Source organism: Schistocerca cancellata, chromosome 9 (genome assembly GCF_023864275.1).
Source record: "Schistocerca cancellata isolate TAMUIC-IGC-003103 chromosome 9, iqSchCanc2.1, whole genome shotgun sequence".
Lineage (NCBI taxonomy): Eukaryota > Metazoa > Arthropoda > Insecta > Orthoptera > Acrididae > Schistocerca > Schistocerca cancellata.
The window spans coordinates 156,953,084-156,972,256 of NC_064634.1; the positions used below are offsets into that span (position 1 = coordinate 156,953,084).

At 38.5% G+C, this 19,173-nt stretch overlaps 1 protein-coding gene across 2 annotated transcripts in view; it reads right to left on the minus strand.

Annotated features, from left to right (window-relative positions):
• LOC126100243 (histone-lysine N-methyltransferase eggless-like) overlaps window positions 1-19,173 on the minus strand; it is a 351,861-nt gene that overhangs the window by 62,280 nt on the left and 270,408 nt on the right. Inside the window, exon 20 of one of the 2 annotated variants that reach the window (XM_049910824.1) lies at window positions 15,101-15,239. The exons of the other annotated variant lie outside the window; for it this stretch is intronic. Coding sequence (XP_049766781.1) covers window positions 15,101-15,239 — 139 coding nt within the window. The remainder of the gene's footprint in view (window positions 1-15,100; window positions 15,240-19,173) is intronic. 2 annotated transcript variants of the gene reach the window in all.

Here is a 19,173-nt window from a genome sequence, read left to right on the forward strand (position 1 = left end):
ACACCAGGAATTACTGATGATCACAAAATCAAACAGGAGTACGAATTCAAGAGTAGGTCTAATGATGAATTGGAGCACAAGAATGTGTGTAAATTACTGTATACAGCATGTGAATGCATAATCATAGCCAGGATAGAAACAAAGCTGACCAACACAGTGGTACAAATTTATATGGCAACTACCTTAACACATGACAAAGGAACTGAAAGAATGTATGATGAGGTAAAAGAAATTATTAAGGCAGGTACAGAAGATGAAACCTTAATTGCAACATTTCTCTAGCAGGAGAAGGATGAGAAGGAAACAATAGTAGGACAGCATGAACTGTGAAGAGAAATGAATGGGGAAGCCCCCTGGCAGAATTTTGCACAAAACACAAATTAAATGTTGCTAATACTCGGTTTAAGACTTATATAAGAAGGCTGTACAAAGTGCTACCCAAAAGTTCCCAGAATGTGTGAGCAGCTCGTGAACCCTCACTTGTACAATAAAATGCTGCTAGGTGGAACCTTATACAAGATGTGCCCAGTAAATAAGTATCATTCTATTCTACTGCCACCGCAGCTTTAGTGTCGGAGTTCCACACTCATCTCTCTGGTTTCTTGTCTTTCAAGTGATGCCATTACAGCTGAATTGCATTGTGTTTACATTTGTTACCAATAATTCAAAATGTTTAAGACAGTCTCTGACCTGTCCGACTGTGAAGCGCATTCTGTAACAGGGTTTTGAAAAAAAGGAATGTTAAGCGAGCTGAAATTCATCGTCAACTTGTAGAGATTGATGATGAAAACATTATGACTGATGGACTCATGAAGAAGTGGGTGTGTCAATTCAATGACGTACATGTGGTGTCAGTTCTTTTGGATATGTCAGAAAGAACAGACACCATTTTGTTCATGCAGCCACTATGAATCAAAACACAAAGGAATTAAAGACATTAGCTGCCAGTGGGCATTAATTTATATCAATGGGGCAAGTTCAAAGTTTGTGCCATACTGGGACTCGAATCGAGATCTTGTGCTTACTATGCAGATGCATAGACCACTATGCCATTCGAATACATTGGTCACCACAGGACTAGCATAGCACACCTCCCATCGGACCTAATTCTCAACTTGTACCACACACTACTGATGTAATGCCTCTGCTCATTAGTGTCATTACTCACAGCATTTCACCGATTTCCATATGAGTTCAAGTTTGATGTGCATCTGCACTGAAGGGATGATTGGCTGTCATATATATACGTAGTGTGTGTTCTTTTGGACATGTCTGGAAGAACATACAACGTTTTGATCCTGCAGCCAGTATGAACCCAGGCACACAGAAAGCAAGAAACTCGTATTCAGATTCTGGTCCGGCACAAATTTTCAGCTTGCCCCATTGATATAAATCAGTGCCCACTGACAGTCAATGTCTGTGATTCCTTCGTGTCTTAATTCATTGATGGACAAAGTAATGTTCACAGCAAAGCATGGAGTGGGTAGACTTCTGCTGTCAACGATGGTCTGGTTGGGAAAATGAATGACAAAATTTGTGAAAACAGCTGGTTCACAATAAGAATGCTTTGTGTTGAGTTTCTACAAATTTAAAAAACTGCTTTGCACAAGACTGTCACAAATTACTTAAAATTTAACAAATTTTGCTCCCACTGGGTTCCAAAAATGCTTACAGATGTTCCCAAAACAAAGCGATTTTGTAGTGCTTTAACATTTCTTACCCAATACAGAGATAAAGGAGATGAAACCTAAACAAAATGGTGATCAGTAATGACACATAGACTTGTCATGTAACTCCAGAATCAAAGACAACATTTGATGGAGTGAAGGGCACAAAAAAAACTTAATGTTACCAGCACAGAAACTAAGCAGACTGTGCTCTGGGACAGACAAGGCATTCTGCTTCTTATTTCCTTCCCAGAGATGAAACTGATGATGCGGTATGATACTAAGGAACAATGAGAAAACTTTGATGCCAATTGAAAATAATAGGCACAACTGCTCAGTCAAGGCATTGTATTGCTTCATGACCACTCATGTCCGCATTCTGCTGGTGTTGCTGTAAACCTTATTCAACAATTAAGCTGGAAGCAGTTTGACCACCCATGGTACAGTCCTGACCTCACACTTTCTATCACTTGTTCTTGAGCTTGAAGCATGATTTTAGAGGAATGTGGTTTGAAAACAATGACACAAAAAATGGCGTTCAGCAGTGGCTGTCTTTGTTGGCAGCATCTTTCTATGAAGATGACATAGAACAGTCCATTTTCCTCTATGACAATTGTCTGAACAGTGATGCTAAACATGTACAAAAATACCTTAAGAAATGCTATTTCTTGTAAAAAAAAATGTTTAGTTTGAAAAAATGTTTTTGTGTGTTTTTCCAAAATAGTACTTACTTTTCAGATATGTCTCCCACATTCTTTGTGGGTCAGTGTCTCAAGCAGCTTTGTACCAGTTGGTTGCGTTTAGTTATGTGTGTTTCCCCATTGCCATGTGTTGTGTGTCTTGCAAAATTGATGTCTGGGAGCAATGTGTGTATGTAAATTGTTGTTTCAGACTCACAGAAAATGCTGCAGAAATGCATAACATCTTCAAGCAAGCATTTGGGGAAGACACCTTAGGCCACAATCAAACTTATAACTGGTTTAACCATTTTCAGGATAGCAGAATATCATTTGATGATGATTACCTTCCAGAATGGGCATCAACTGGCATTACTTTTGAAAATGTCACTAACTAAACTAATCCCCGCCAAAACAGGCCATGAAGGTCCAATAGTATCGACTGGCTGCCACGTCATCCTCAGCCCACAGGCGTCATTGGATGCAGATGTGGCGGGGCATATGGTCAGCACAGCACTCTCCTCGTCATAAGTCAGTTCATGAGAATGTGAAAATATCATTACTCTTCATAATTCGATGCTGGAAGATTGCAAGTAAACTATCAAGCACATATGCAATAACGTGGGGCTGTCTTATGTGATGTGTCAGAGGATTTTATCTAATGAACTCCAAATGTAATAGATTGCAGCAAAGTTTGTGCCACAAACTCTTAGCAATCAGCAGAAACAGCATCGTGTGCAAGTCTTGAGAGAACTTCAAGAAAAGATTGAAAGCTTGGTTTACGGGTACAATCCGAAAACCATGCAGCAGTTGTCACAATGGAATAGTCCATTGTCACCCAGTACTAAGAACGGCCGGCAAGTGAAAAGTAATGTGAGTCCATGTTCATTCCTTTCTTCTAGATGAAAGGGATTTTCTACAAGAAATTTGTGCCTCCCTGTCACTTAGTCAATGCAGTGCTCCACCGTGATGTCCTGAGGCACTTGAGGGAAATGGTAAGACGAAAACATCCCGAGAAGTGGATCATAGGCAATTAGTTTTTTCATCCCATCAATGCAATGTCACACATTGAGGGAGTTTCTGGTGAAAAACAAAATGACATTTATTCCTCAACTGCCATATTCCCTTGACCTGTCACCAAGCAACCTTTTTATTCTTCAGAATGTAACACATATTATAAAACCCAAGCTTTCATGCAGTTGAGGGGATTCAAGCAGAACCTCAATGGTACTAATTTTTCTACAGAAAAATGAATTCCAGGGAACTTGAAGTTCATGGCAAAACCTGCTGGGAATGGTGTATACTCTTCCAAGTGGAATACTTTGAAGGTGATTGTGGAGAATAAGCTGCAGGTAAAGTATAATTTTATTTACTGGTGTGATCTGGGAGGTTTTTAGTAGCACCTCATATATGTGAAAGAGACTTGGAGACCCTCTAAGGTTTTAGATATAATAATGTTTTAAAACCAGATTTTAAACTGCGAAACTCTTCCTGGTCAACATGTGGAGTCAGACCATAATTTGAAGCATGCGCACGAATAACGCTGTATGGCACATTTTGACATTTTGTAGAATCGCGTATAATAATGCTGCATACGGCAGTCTGCATCACCTGCTGTTATAATTGACATGTTCACCATCTGAGGGCAGCACTAAACAGCGACGAGACGCGCACAGTTTTCGCGCCTCTGCGCGAACAATGCTGTATGTTACAAGAATGGCGGAGTGCAGCAAGATGACACTTACCGCAAGTGGTTTGAAACGTGCAAATAACGCACGGAAAAGAAAAATTAACATTGGTAGTTGGCAGGATATTAAGAGGAAAAGGCTTCGTGATGCTGGACTGGAACATAAATCATGAAAAGGAAAGGTATTTCCTGAGAAACAGTGTCCAACACAGGTGAGTGGAATAATGCTGTATGGGTTTTGTAAAAAGGTGTATGTCTTTAGAGAAGCATATGTGTCCTGTAAAGCGGCGACGTGCCCTGTAGAGTACAAGGCTCTAATGACATGTTATGTGTATCTTCTGAAAACATTACAGTAAAAGTACGTAACGTGAATGAAATTAACTACAGTTCTGTAGTTATCATTGGCGAAAAAATACAATACTCAGTCTGAGTAATGCTATAATATTAAAAGAGAAAGTGAAATTTGATAATCTAGTTGAATATTAGGTAGTAACAGTGATTGTTTTTGTGATTCAGGATCGTGTATGCAATGCCGAAGTGCGCTCAAAAGAAGGATGCAAGGACATAAACCCGGAAATGAAGTTAAAGCTCTATGAAGAATATCATGCCTTAACATATGATGAGCAGTCCATATACTTAATAAAATCCGTGGAAATAGGCGTGCCAGCCAGGTGCAAGAGAGGTAAGACAGACAATACTTACGGAAACAGGCTACTTTCAAAGTTTACTCAAAAGAAGTGTGTCAAAAAACATTGCTTGACATATTCTCCATCACCCAGCGATGAATGCAGACTCTGCAATGTAAAGTAAAAGGTGGAATAACCACTTCTAAAGACGGTAGAGGAAAACATTGCAATAGGCCACAGGCCAAATCAAATGACGACAGGGCTCATATTCGGCAACACATATCGAGTTTCCCAAAGCAGATGAGCCATTACAGCAGGAATAAATCCTCAAAAGAATGTCTGCACCCCGATCTCAACCTCTGTAGAATGTATCGGTTATTTACCGAAAAGTTTCCTGATAAGTCAATAAGCAGGTCATACTATCAAAGTGTGTTTCAAACAGATTTTAATCTGCGTTTCAGAACACCTAGATCAGATACTTGCAGACTGTGCAGTTTGTTGTTTAACAAAATGATTGCAGCTTCAGATGAAACAGAACTGCACAAGATCGAAATTGAGAGTCAGTTGCATCATTCAAGGGCAGACCAAGCATACAAATCCCTAAAAAACGATATGGAAATGGCTAAGAGGAATAACAATATACATGTTATATGTGTTGACCTACAACAGGTTTTACTTTGTGCTACATTGACTCATTCCACAGTATTCTACCAGAGACAACTGTCGTCGTATAATTTCACGATTCATGACAATGGTACTGGAAACATTACCGTAAATTTGTGGGATGAATCCACTGCAAGGAGAGGTTCAGCCGAAATAGTTTCCTGTCTGCTTAAATTTGTGACGCACGATTATGATACGCTTAAAGAAGGTATGGAACGAAAACTAATTGTTCGGTCTGACCGCTGTGTTGGGCAGAACAACAACTGGAGACTTTTAGCGCTTTATTTCTATCTGATCAGCTGCCAGTACTTTACAGAAGCATCAGAAGTTTTTATGTTCAGGTCACAGTTTTCTACCTTGTGACAGGGATTTTGCAGTCATTGAGAAAAGAAAGAAAGTGTCAAAAGTTATGGTTCCTTCAGAATGGAAGCACGTCATTGCTGAGGTCTTTGTCGATCCTTCAAAACTGACCATTCACGAGATGATGATGGAAGACTTCAAGGACACAGGATCCATCGAGTTGCTTTTGAAGAAGCCGCCTGCTTTGAAAATTACCCATGTACTTTGGTTGAAGCTGTGTAGTGATGATCCTTGAGGTTTAAGTGTGTGCCGTACCCACAATGCGCTTCGCCCATGGGAAAGACACTGTATTGTAAAGCATGGTTGTGAACATCAAGTAAAAAATTGTCTTTGCTTTCTGAATTCCGGTTGCTCTATAACGGGACACTGAAAGTTCATAAGGAGAAGAAAAGGAATCTATTGGACATGACAAAATATATGGAACCCAAAATACAGACAGTTTTATGAAAACCTGCAGTGTGACAACTGACTATAATGTACTGGATTTGAGCCTAATCTTCATAAACTAATGTTGTATTTTTTTCCTTGTTTTAAATCTCTTACTTACTATTTTTGGATTCTAGACACCTTATAATTATAGCAGAGCACTGGCTGAACTGGAATAACGCTGTATATCCATTGCCATACAGTGTTATTCCATTTTAAAACTTACTTATTTTCGAAAAATCTGTGCTTAATGCAATTTTAAAAACCAGAAATTAGTATTTTCCATAGTCTGTATGCACAAACAATACATATCTGTTATTACATTATTATATCGTATTAATTCTCTGGAACTAACAGTTTTTGTCAATTTCCCAACAACTGAAAAATGCGCCATACAGCATTATTCGTGCACATGCTTCATTTAATGGTTATGAGCTGCAGATTAAAACAGAAGAAATTTCTGACAGGTAGGAAATTAAGGAGATAGGACCTGGATAAATTAAAAGAAACAGAAACCTCCTGGCACATTATAACAGTGTGCCGAACCGAGACTCAACTCGAGACCTTTGCCTTTTGTGGGCAAATACTCTGAAGTTCGGAAGGTAGGAGACAAAGTACTGGTGAAAGTAAAGCTGTGAGAACGGGTTTTAATCTGCCCAGAAAGTTTCATATCAGCACACACTCCGCTGCAGAGTGAAAATTTCATTCTGAAAAGAACCAGAGATTGCTGAGAGATTCAAAGAGATTATTAGGCAACAATTGACAGAAACATGGGAAAGGAATACAAAAGAGTATGAATGGGTAGACTTGAGAGACGGGCTAATGAAGGTTTATTGATAACAAAATCTATTTTCAATCACATAGTGATCATCTTCAGTGCTGTGGTGTACAAATTAAACTTATAGGCACTGGTATCAAGTTATCATCAGTAAGCAAAACTCGAGTTTTGGTTACTAATAACAACCTGATACCAGTGCCTATGAGTGTAATTTGTACACCACAGCACTGAAGATGATCACTATGTGATTGCAAATAAATTTTGTTATCAATAAACCATCAATATTATGGCCAACGCTGACCTTCCTTTTAAGTTAACATATATGGTCGTTGTGCACACAGCACTCCATGGAGTTGCCTTTTACAAAGGCACAGATGGTGTTTAGAAAGGATAGATTGCATGCAACCGGTGGTGGGGTGTTTGTCGCTGTTAGAAGTAGTTTATCCTGCAGTGAAGTAGAAGTGGATAGTTCCAGTGAAATATTATGGGTGGAGGTTACACTCAACAACCGAGCTAGGTTAATAATTGGTTCCTTTTACCGACCTCCTGACTCGGCAGCATTAGTGGCAGAACAACTGAGAGAAAATTTGGAATACATTGCACATAAATTTTCTCAGCATATTATAGTTTTAGGTCGAGATTTCAATTTACCAGATATATACTGGGACACTCAGATGTTTAGGACGGGTGGTAGGGACAGAGCATCGAGTGACATTATACTGAGTGTACTATTCGAAAATTACCTCGAGCAATTAAACAGAGAACCGACTCGTGGAGATAACATCTTGGACCTACTGATAACAAACAGACCCGAACTTTTCGACTCTGTATGTGCAGAACAGGGAATCAGTGATCATAAGGCCGTTGCAGCATCCCTGAATATGCAAGTTAATAGGAATATAAAAAAAGGGAGGAAGGTTTACCTGTTTAGCAAGAGTAATAGAAGGCAGATTTCAGACTACCTAACAGATCAAAACGAAAATTTCTGTTCAGACACTGACAATGTTGAGTGTTTATGGAAAAAGTTCAAGGCAATTGTAAAATGCGTTTTAGACAGGTACGTGCTGAGTAAAACTGTGAGGGATGGGAAAAACCCACCGTGGCTCAACAACAAAGTTAGGAAAGTACTGCGAAAGCAAAGAGAGCTTAATTCCAAGTTTAAATGCAGCCAAAACCTCTCAGACAAACAGAACCTAAACGATGTCAAAGTTAGCGTAAGGAGGGATATGCGTGAAGCGTTTAGTGAATTCGAAAGTAAAATTCTATGTACCGACTTGACAGAAAATCCTAGGAAGTTCTGGTCTTGCGTTAAATCAGTAAGTGGCTCGAAACAGCATATCCATACACTCCAGGATGATGATGGCATTGAAACAGAGGATGACAAGCGTAAAGCTGAAATACTAAACACCTTTTTCCAAAGCTGTTTCACAGAGGAAGACCGCACTGCAGTTCCTTCTCTAAATCCTCACACAAACGAAAAAATGGCTGACATCGAAATAAGTGTCCAAGGAATAGAAAAGCAACTGGAATCACTCAACAGAGGAAAGTCCACTGGACCTGACGGGATACCAATTTGATTCTACACAGAGTATGCGAAAGAACTTGCCCCTCTTCTAACAGCCGTGTACCGCAAGTCTCTAGAGGAATGGAAGGTTCCAAATGATTGGAAAAGAGCACAGGTAGTCCCAGTCTTCAAGAAGGGTAGTCGAGCAGATGCGCAAAACTATAGACCTATATCTCAACGTCGATCTGTTGTAGAATTTTAGAACATGTTTTTTGCTCGAGTATCATGTCGTTTTTGGAAACCCAGAATCTACTCTGTAGAAATCAACATGGATTCCAGAAACAGCAATCGTGTGAGACCCAACTCGCTTTATTTGTTCATGAGACCCAGAAAATATTAGATACAGGCTCCCAGGTAGATGCTATTTTCCTTGACATCCGGAAGGCGTTCGATACAGTTCCGCACTGTCGCCTGATAAACAAAGTAAGAGCCTACGGAATATCAGACCAACTGTGTGGCTGGATTGAAGAGTTTTTAGCAAACGGAACACAGCATGTTGTTATCAATGGAGAGACGTCTACAGACATTAAAGTAACCTCTGGCGTGCCACAGGGGAGTGTTATGGGACCACTGCTTTTCACAATATATATATAAATGACCTAGTAGATAGTGTCTGAAGTTACATGCGGCTTTTCGCAGATGATGCTGTAGTATACAGAGAAGTTGCAGCACTAGAAAATTGTAGCAAAATGCAGGAAGATCTGCAGCGGATAGGCACTTGGTGCAGGGAGTGGCAACTGACCCTTAATATAGACAAATGAAATGTATTGCGAATACATAGAAAGAAGGATCCTTTATTGTATGATTATATGATAGTGGAACAAACACTGGTAGCAGTTACTTCTGTAAAATATCTGGGAGTATGTGTGCAGAACAATTTGAAGTGGAATGATCATATAAAATTAATTGTTGGTAAGGCGGGTACCAGGTTGAGATTCATTGGGAGAGTCCTTAGAAAATGTAGTCCATCAACAAAGGAGGTGGCTTACAAAACACTTGTTCAACCTATACGTGAGTATTGCTCATCAGTGTGGGATCCGTACCAGATCGGGTTGATGGAGGAGATAGAGAAGATCCAAAGAAGAGCGGCGCGTTTCGTCACAGGGTTATTTGGTAACCGTGACAGCGTTACGGAGATGTTTAGCAAACTCAAGTGGCAGACTCTGCAAGAGAGGCACTCTGCATCGCGGTGTAGCTTGCTAGCCAGGTTTCGAGAGGGTGCGTTTCTGAATGGGGTATTGAATATATTGCTTCCCCCTACTTATACCTCCCGAGGAGATCACGAATGTATAATTAAGAGAGATTCGAGCGCGCACGGAGGCTTTCAAACAGTCATTCTTCCCGCGAACCATACGTGACTGGAACAGAAAAGGGAGGTAATGACAGTGGCACGTAAAGTGCCCTCCGCCACACACCGTTGGGTGGCTTGCGGAGTATAAATGTAAATGTAGATGTAGATGTAGAACCTAGTAGAAAGCCTTGCATGATACACAACATACCAAACTTCACTGAGAACAAGAGAAAATATGAAAAATAAATCAACAAATGTAATAGGCATAAGAGAATACACGACATGAAAAAATGAGTGACAGAAAGCACAAAATGATTAAGTAGGAATGGTCGGGCAAGAAATGCAAGGCTGTAGAAGTATGCATGACTATGGGAAAGATAAATGTTGGCTGTAGAAAAATTATGGAGTCCTTTGGAAAAAAGAGAAGCATGTGTGTGAATATTAAAAGCTCAGATAGCAAGCTCATACTTACAAAAGAAGGGAATGCTGTAAAGCGGACAAAATATGTAGAAGTTCTATACATGGGAAAAATTTGAAGACAATATTACAGGAAAAGGCGAGAACACAGATGAAAACAAGGTGGGAGATATGACACTATGAGAGAAATTCGACAGAGTTCTGAAAATCCTAAATCAAAATAAGGCCCTCTGAGTAGATGACTTTCCCTCAGAATTATTGAGATCCTTGTATGAAGCAGCCAAACTATACCACCTGGTGTTCCAAGGTATGCAAGACAGGCAAAATACCCTCAAGTCTTCAAGAAGAATGTAATAATTCCAATTCTAAACAAAGCAGGTGGTGACAAATGTGAATATTATGGAACTATCAGTTTAATAAGTCAAGATTATAAAATACTAACATGAAATATTTACAGAAAAATGGAAAAGTGATGGAAGTGACCTCAGAGTAGATTAGTTTGGGTTTCCAAGAAATGCAGGAATGCACACAGCAATACTAACACTATTACTTATCATAGAATGAAGGTTAATGAAAGGCAAACCTAGATTTATAACATTTGTAGATTTAGAGAAAGCTTTTGACAAACTTGAGTGGAACATACTTTTTGAATTTATGAAGTGAGTAGGGATAAGATACAGGGAGTGAATGGTTAACTATAACTTGTAGATAAACTACACTTCTGTTAGAAGAGTGGAAGGAAGTGAAAGGGAACCAGTAGTTAAAAAGGAGGTGAGATAGAGTTGTAGCCTCTCCCCACTGTCATTCAATCTGTACATACAGCAAGCAGTAAAGAAAAGCAAGGGGACATTTGAAACAGGAGTGAAAATTCATTTACACAAAGTAAACATTTTGAGGTGTGCTGATGACATTGCAATTCTGTCAGGTTCAGTAAGGAACTTAAAAAAACCAACTGAATGGAATGGATAGTGTCATGAAAAGGGGTTATAAGCTGAATATCAACAGAAGTAAAACAAGGGTAATGTATCACTTTATGCTGATAGAATAAGAAATTAGACACTAAACACAGTTCATATATAATTACAAGTGGTTAACATCTGGAGCATGGCACATTATGTAAGTATTCAGGGGCAATATTACATAACGATATCAAATGTGAGAAAATAAATAGAATCAATGTTAGGAAAGTCAAAAGGATGATTTAGAGTTCTTGGAGACCTTGGTCTGCGAAATTGCAGTGCATCTGTAAAATAAAATTGTATGCAAGGAATTACTGAAACCAATTCTACAATTTTTCTTCATAATTTGAAGTCCTTATCCAGTTGGCATAACAAATGACACTATGCAAATTTACAGTAGTGCTGCTAGAACTGTAAAGCACAAATTAAATAAGAGATGGTTGGGGAACTTAAATGGGAATCTTTGGGAGAAAGGCGATGTACATCCTTACACAAACTCCGCATTTGTGCCACAACCATTGATGCAAAACATATAATATTTACCCCTCCTTGCTTAACCCATCTCTGCCAGACAATCAATCATTTGAAAGGGTGATCATCTGATGAGAACAGTCATGCAACCAAACAATTGTTGTTGCTATTGCTGCTCTATCTCCTACATAAGGGTGACAACACTTTAGTAAACCTTATAACTTTTTAAGCCTACTAACTACGAGGGTCACCCCTAAAGAAATGCACACTATTTTTTTTTTTAATTCATCTTTTATTCTACACGTTTGAAAGTTTTACAATGTGTAGAACATCCATTAGGAACAATATTTTCATTTCTCCACATAATTTCCATCTCTCTCAACTGCCTTACGCCATCTGGGAACCAGTACCTGTATACCAGCACGGTAAAATTCTGAACCAACATGTTGGAGCCACTGTTTGGCAGCATTCTCAATGGAGTCATCATCTTTAAACCTTGTTCCACGGAGAGAGTCTTTCAGTTTCCCAAAGAGATGATAGTCACATGGAGTAAGGTCAGGACTGTAAGGCAGGTGTTTCAGTGTTGTCCATGCAAGTTTTGTGATCGCTTCCATGGTTTTTTGACTGACATGTGGCCGTGCATTGTCGTGCAACAGCAAAACATTCTGCTTTTGCCGATGTGGTCGAACACGGCTCAGTCGAGCTTGAAGTTTTTCATCATCTGTCACAATTCTTCCCAGAAATTCATCTCCACCATTCTCGTACTGTTCCAAAAGTTCGCTGCATACTGTTTTTCTTGTTTCTTTGTGAGCCACTGTCAACATCCTGGGAACCCACCTGGCACAAACCTTTTTTAATGCCAACATTTTCAGTATTCTGCAAACGCTTCCTTCCCCTACCCCAATGTAGCGTGACAATTCGTTCAATGTGATGCGTCTGTCAGCAGTCACCAATTCGTTAACTCTCTGCACATTGTCTGGAGTGTGTGCAGTACGAGCCCTGTCACTGCGAGGACAATCCTCAATATTGCTGTGCCCACCTTCATCACGTAATCTGCTTGCCCGCTGACTAACTGTACTGCGAACGACAGCAGCATCTCCATACACCTTTTTCAAGCTTTCTGGATGTTTCCCACTGTCTCGTTTTCACAGCACAGGAATTCTATGACAGCACTTACTTCTGATGAATGGCAAGTGTAGTAGCCATCTTGAAGACATGCTGTGACGGCGCCACTCACGGGAACAGGTTGAATTAAGTTTGAAAACAAGCACCGTAAAACTTTCACACATGCAGAATGAAAACTGTATTTTTACAAAAATAGTGTGCATTTCTTTTGGAGTGACCCTCGTACATCAATTTCATTTCTATCTTTCATAATTTTTTTCTCTTCAATGGTCTAATTTAATGCACATTCATTTTTTACTTTTATTTCCTATTCTTCCGCACAAATTCTCTTTGGTGACACTGCTTACCACTTCTCAATACATATACTTCACTCAAAATAAACCCATGTCCTCTACTGTCTCATGTTCTTCATAGTTCTCTCTCCAATTTTCCATTAGATTCCTCTATGGCTTCTGTTCTATCTAGTTCCTTCTTGCTGCCCAAAAGCGTTTTATTTTATCCTCCAGCAACTTGCCGCAGTTGTCTGCACTATGTTTTACTATTGCAAGCTACTAACACAAGAAACTCCACACAATGCAAGAAATGCATACCTCCCCCCCCCCCCCCCAAATATATATATACTCTTCCTTATACAATGAATTCTCAACCCTGTGATTCAAGTCTAGAAGAAAAATTCCTGCTAGCAGAGCACTTTGTTAACTGTAGTTACTATAGCTCTTATAGCAAGTTTACATTTTTTTTACCGGTTTTACTGATTCCTATACACACTCAAGTTACAGGATTTCTTTTGTTGTACCGTATTTACTCGAATCTAAGCCGCACTTTTTTTCCGGTTTTTGTAATCCAAAAAACCGCCTGCGGCTTAGAAGAGTGCAAAGTAAGCGGAAGGTGCCGCCACAACTAACTTCTGCCGTCGAAAATATGTAGCGCTACACAGGCTTGCTTTGCAGGCAAAAAGATGAATACTGGCGCCAAAACCTCTGCGTCAGTAAAAAAGAGCGAGAGCTTTTTTCTCCGCCCCGAGTTTCGACCACTGCATTTTCATACATTATCCAGCGAAACAACGAAGTGAATACAAATTCCGTATTGTTCATCTTCGAATGTAGCAGCATTTCAATGTACTACAAAAATCCGACTGGCAAGACTGTTCGGGGTTTTTGTCAATATGGCTAAATCTATGTTCTGAATTTTTTTCTACCTGTGAGAAGAGATGGTTGCTAATAGGAACTTTTATGAATTGTGAATCACATGCAGTATTCTCTTCGCCATAAGAGTAATACGAATATAAACATTTTGCGATGTATTCTTTCGTGTTTGCTGCTATCTTATTTAAATCCTATCTGCCTAATAAACTACGAAACTATAGTGAGACAACAGCAAACGCGGAAGAATATACATATCATGTTTTGTTTATATTCGTATTATTCTTATGGCTAATAGTGATACATTCAGAAATGAAGCACGGCAATTGACTAGATTTTTAAATCTAAGATGACTAATTTCTGTGCAGAATGTACTGTAATGTACTAAAGCGGCGTCTGCAAAGATTTTCAAACGGGGAAACATTTTCGCTAAACTCTCGTTCAGAACATCTTCTATCATACGCAGTCTATTATTTAGTTCTTGTTGATCATTATCAAAGAAAGCAGCAGTGTAAGTAACAATAAATAGCAGTCTCTTGCCATTGTTTCGCTAACGAGACAATTCCTCTCTCTCTTTTAAGCCGCGGTAGTGCGCAGAAAAGCAAGCCATGCCGCGAGCGGCGACAGGCCGTGAACACGCACTATCAGAATAAGACAAACAATGCATGACACAGTATAATAATGCATTTTCAGCTTAGAGTGACGTTAACACCTATAACAAAGAAAATGGCACTTATCAGATCAAAGAAAAATAAGCAATCAATTCAAACCAGACGAAGCACGTGAAAAAGGAAGGGTACCCGTATCAATACGGACGGAGCGCCTACCGCATAGCAATGGCTACCTTGTAAAGCTTAACTGCTAAGCTTACGACTCGAACCAAACTACTGTAGTTGTATCGTCATTCATTCGACCTAAATTGTGTCTCATATTAAAATGGACCAACTTTGTTTCGATTTGGAGGTGCGGCCTAAAACTTTTCTCTCCTCTTGAATTTCGAGTCTCAAATTTCAGGTGCGGCTTAGATTCGGGAATTTTTTTTTCCTTGATTTCGAGTCTCATTTTTCAGGTGCGGCTTAGATTCGAGTGCGGCTTAGATTCGAGTAAATACGGTACCTCCCACAAAGATTTTTGAAAGTTGTATGGATTGTAATGCAGTTTTGTTTCTTTCATGTAACAATCTATTTCATGCTTAAAAAGTTACAAAACAATGAAAATATATGCTGTAAAAATAATTGAATTCTTACCTTATGGAGCCATCACTCGTTGCTTTTAAGTCTGAGACTTTCATTCCGGGGCGGAAGTCTTCATCTGAGTCATGAAGATCTAAATTGTCCACTTCTTCCTCAGTGCTTGAGGAAATTTCGTCGTCATTTGCATTATCATCTGTAATTACATATTTATCTCTGACAACACAAATTTCATGCAATGGGTTGATCCTTTGAAGCTGAATAGCAACTTTTATTCTAAATGAAATCTGCTACCTTCTGCTATTACTCAATTCCCAATTCATTCATATAAACTTGCATGATTAAACAGTAGCAGAATACAATTCCCGGGCGGATTAAAAATGCCTCACTTTTCGAAAGGCAATGACTGTCTGATACGGAACGAAAATGTTCCGTTTGAACCTTGGTCTAGTTCAGTGATTATGTAACATTATGGAGATTTAAACTGAGACAGCAGGTAATATCAGGATCAAATTGGTACTTCCAATAGTAAAAGCATTTCTATTCAAAAGTTAGAAGGAAGGAAGAAAGAGTGTTGGAAGAAGTTGCAAAGGAATGGAATACCATATTTATTTGAGAATGGGGAAAGAGAGTTTGTGTGTGTGTGTGTGTGTGTGTGTGTGTGTGTGTGTGTGTGTGTGTGTGTGTGTGGAGGAAGGGGGGGGGTGTTGTACTTATGGTGACACATCTGACTAGAATTGGAGAAAGAAACAAAGCCAAAGATCCAACAGTTTAATATCTTTTAAAACCTGAGGTCCTTAAGAGACAGAGCACAAGCTTGGACTACACAATGATAGGGAGTGAAATTGGTCATAACCTCATTTAAGAAACCACATAGTATTCACCCCACATGGAAACTACGGAAAGATGAAATCTAAGGGCCTTATAAGGAATTGAACACAGATTCTCCAAATGTGAATTAGTATCTTAAACACTGCACCTTCTTCACCACAAAAACAAAATTTAAAAATGGACAACAGGATGTCTACTTCATATTTCTCTTCTACCTGTTAATTTTATAATACTATGATCAGTATCGAAATAATTAATTTTATATTGCATGTAAGTGCATCACTGCCTAATAGCACCACAGGTTTGTAAAGAAGTACTGCTTAATTTAAGAAACTTTTTAAAAAAATGTTCACACTTTCAGAGATTTTATATATTGTTCCATCTCATATTAAACTTTCGTCTCTAAAGGAAAACTGCACTCAACACACCCTATAAACTGTTCTGCATACTTCAGCCTTTATTATCGTCGTCATCGTCACCATCACACCATCAACTTTCTTTCAAGGATTAGGCTGTTGCCTGTTCTGAACTCACAAACAGGTTCATTCCCTTCTTTTTCCAGGTCTTCCAATATATCTTTTCCCATTTGGCTTGTAATTCAGCACCTTTCTGGGAATTCTGGTATTCTGATTAGGTGTTGTCTCCAATCTTAAGATTTTTTTCGAATTTTTTCATTCAAGTTGAAAATATTTCATTGTGTTCTCATGTCTTCATTTTTAATTATGTCTCTTCTCGTGCAGACCTTCGTTTCCCTTAGGAACCCCATCTCTTCTATCTGAATTTTATTTTTTGAGGTAACCCAGCTTTCATTTATGTAACACAACACAGCAATCACCATAACTTCATAGAATTTCATGGTAGTATCTTTTTCTACTTTACGGCTCGATGTTCCACTAATGGGACCACAAACAGCTTGGAATTTGTGTATTTTATTTTCAATATCAGAGCCAAAATCAAAATTTATAGCACAGCTTGAATAAGAGATTTGAGACACTTGTTTTAAAATTGAAATTATATTATTATTCTGCCAGCCTTTGTTTACTTATAAAACCTCTTACATTCATTACACCTGTCTTTCTACATTGTAAACTATTTTTCCAAACAGTAATCGTCACTTCACAGCACTACAGTTTCAAAATTTTTTCCATAACCCAATGCTCACATATGAAAATCAATATATTTGAATAGTTTATTGAATTACAATTTACAAACTTGGTTTACTAAGTGCATGTGTCTCTTCCAGAGTTTCCACGTCTATTATTCAAAAACTTTATTGGATGTTGTCGATGTGATTCTATGTATCTTCTTGCTGCATCTTCAGTCAAAGGACTGTACTGATGTGGCTCAGCATGCTAGAATATTCAGTGCAAGTTCTTATCAGTTCACTGTATTCAATCCTTGACTATCCTCTCCTACTTTTACACCCCCTCCCCCTCCACATTCCCCTCATTTACTGAAGTAACTACTCCATTAGGCTTCTTTGCCTCAAAAATGTCCTGTCAACCTATTCCTAGCTCCAGCATATGATTTCAGCATGGCAACCTCCTGTGTAAAACATTCTGGTGGTAAAATAGGTCCCTATTCAAACCTGTATCTAGTATTATAAATACTAATCTATTAATTTTCTGCAACATCTCTAATTGTTTTTTTAAATTTACATAATCTTTATAGGTGAAAGCGCTAGCAGGCTTAAAACCCACATCCTTTCATCTTTCCCTCTCTTTCCCTCTTTCCTGATGAAGCAACCACTGGTTGCGAAAGCTTGAATTTTGTGTGTATGTTTGTGTTTGTGTGTCTATCAACCTGCCAGCACTTTCGTTTCGTAAGTCACATCATCTTTGTTCTTAGATATATTTTTCCCTCGTGGAATGTTTCCCTCTATTTTATATATATATATATATATATATATAGACTCCTATAAAAATTATGTAAATTATATAAAAATTTCATGGTAGTATCTTTTTCTACTTTACGGCTCGATGTTCCACTAATGGGACCACAAACAGCTTGGAATTCATTAAATACACACACAAAACAAAATACGAAGTTATATACTGGCACCATTATGTCGATGACATAATACGCCTGTCTGATGAATCACATAACACATATAACAGTTACACAATTATTTATTTAATTTACACCCAAAAATTCACTTCCATTAGAAACAGACACAGATAACACTAAAACACTAAATTTTCTGGACCTCACCATGCAAAAAACACACACCACTCATAACTTCACAACATTCAGAAAGTGATAATCACTAGTACCACCATCCACAATCTACCAAACCACTCGCTGGCACACAAGCAAGCATGTTTCAGATTCATGCTCAACAATTAAACAGAATGCCCATAGGCAAACTGAGCTAACCAGAGGGCTATACACAATGTAACAGATGACAATGGAAAATTGTTATATGATACCCACAGAGCAGAAAAACTAAACCAACAAATATGTAAACAGAAAAGAAATGAACAAGCCACAGATACACAAGACCTTACACAATACAGAAGAACAACATGCAATGGCCACATGCAAGACACAACAGAGCAAAAAAAAAAACACACACACACACACACACACACACACACACACACACACACACACACAGAGAGAGAGAGAGAGAGAGAGAGAGAGAGAGAGAGAGGGAGAGAACAGGAAGGGGGGGGGGGGGTACAGAAGGTAAACAAAATTTAAATTTGGCCCTAAAATTGACTTGAGAACAAGTAAACAACAACTGAGACTGGACACACAATAACAATGTTTACACTGTCTTTTGACAAAGTAAAAAGTCGGATATTCAAATGATATTTTGTATAACGTATGTAATATTTGTGTGTGGTTCTGAATAACTCACGAAGAAGGATTTGCTGAAGCTAAACGTAAGTAACAGCAAATATAGTCATGAAAGATCTTCACACAATGAAATTACATTTAGCTGCAGATGACAAGTACCAGTAAATGATAATGTACAGATGGTTCTACACACCGCATAGTGTAAAATTAAGATGATAACAACAAGTAAAAACTGTCTTTACACATAATTTTCACTGATAAGTTATCACTTCAAAAATGTCCACATTTCACAGATTTTAATAAATAATACCCACTAACAAATGCACAAAGGCGCTGAAACATGTTTGGGTTAAATGAGAAAACAACGTTTTGCATTACAGGTGGACCTTATATCCAATAATTTTATCTGCAAACACGGTAAATGTAAGAGCAGGAAAACCAAATACTGAACGCTTCTTACGCTGTTAGTATTCTATAATTTTTCTATTTTATATACA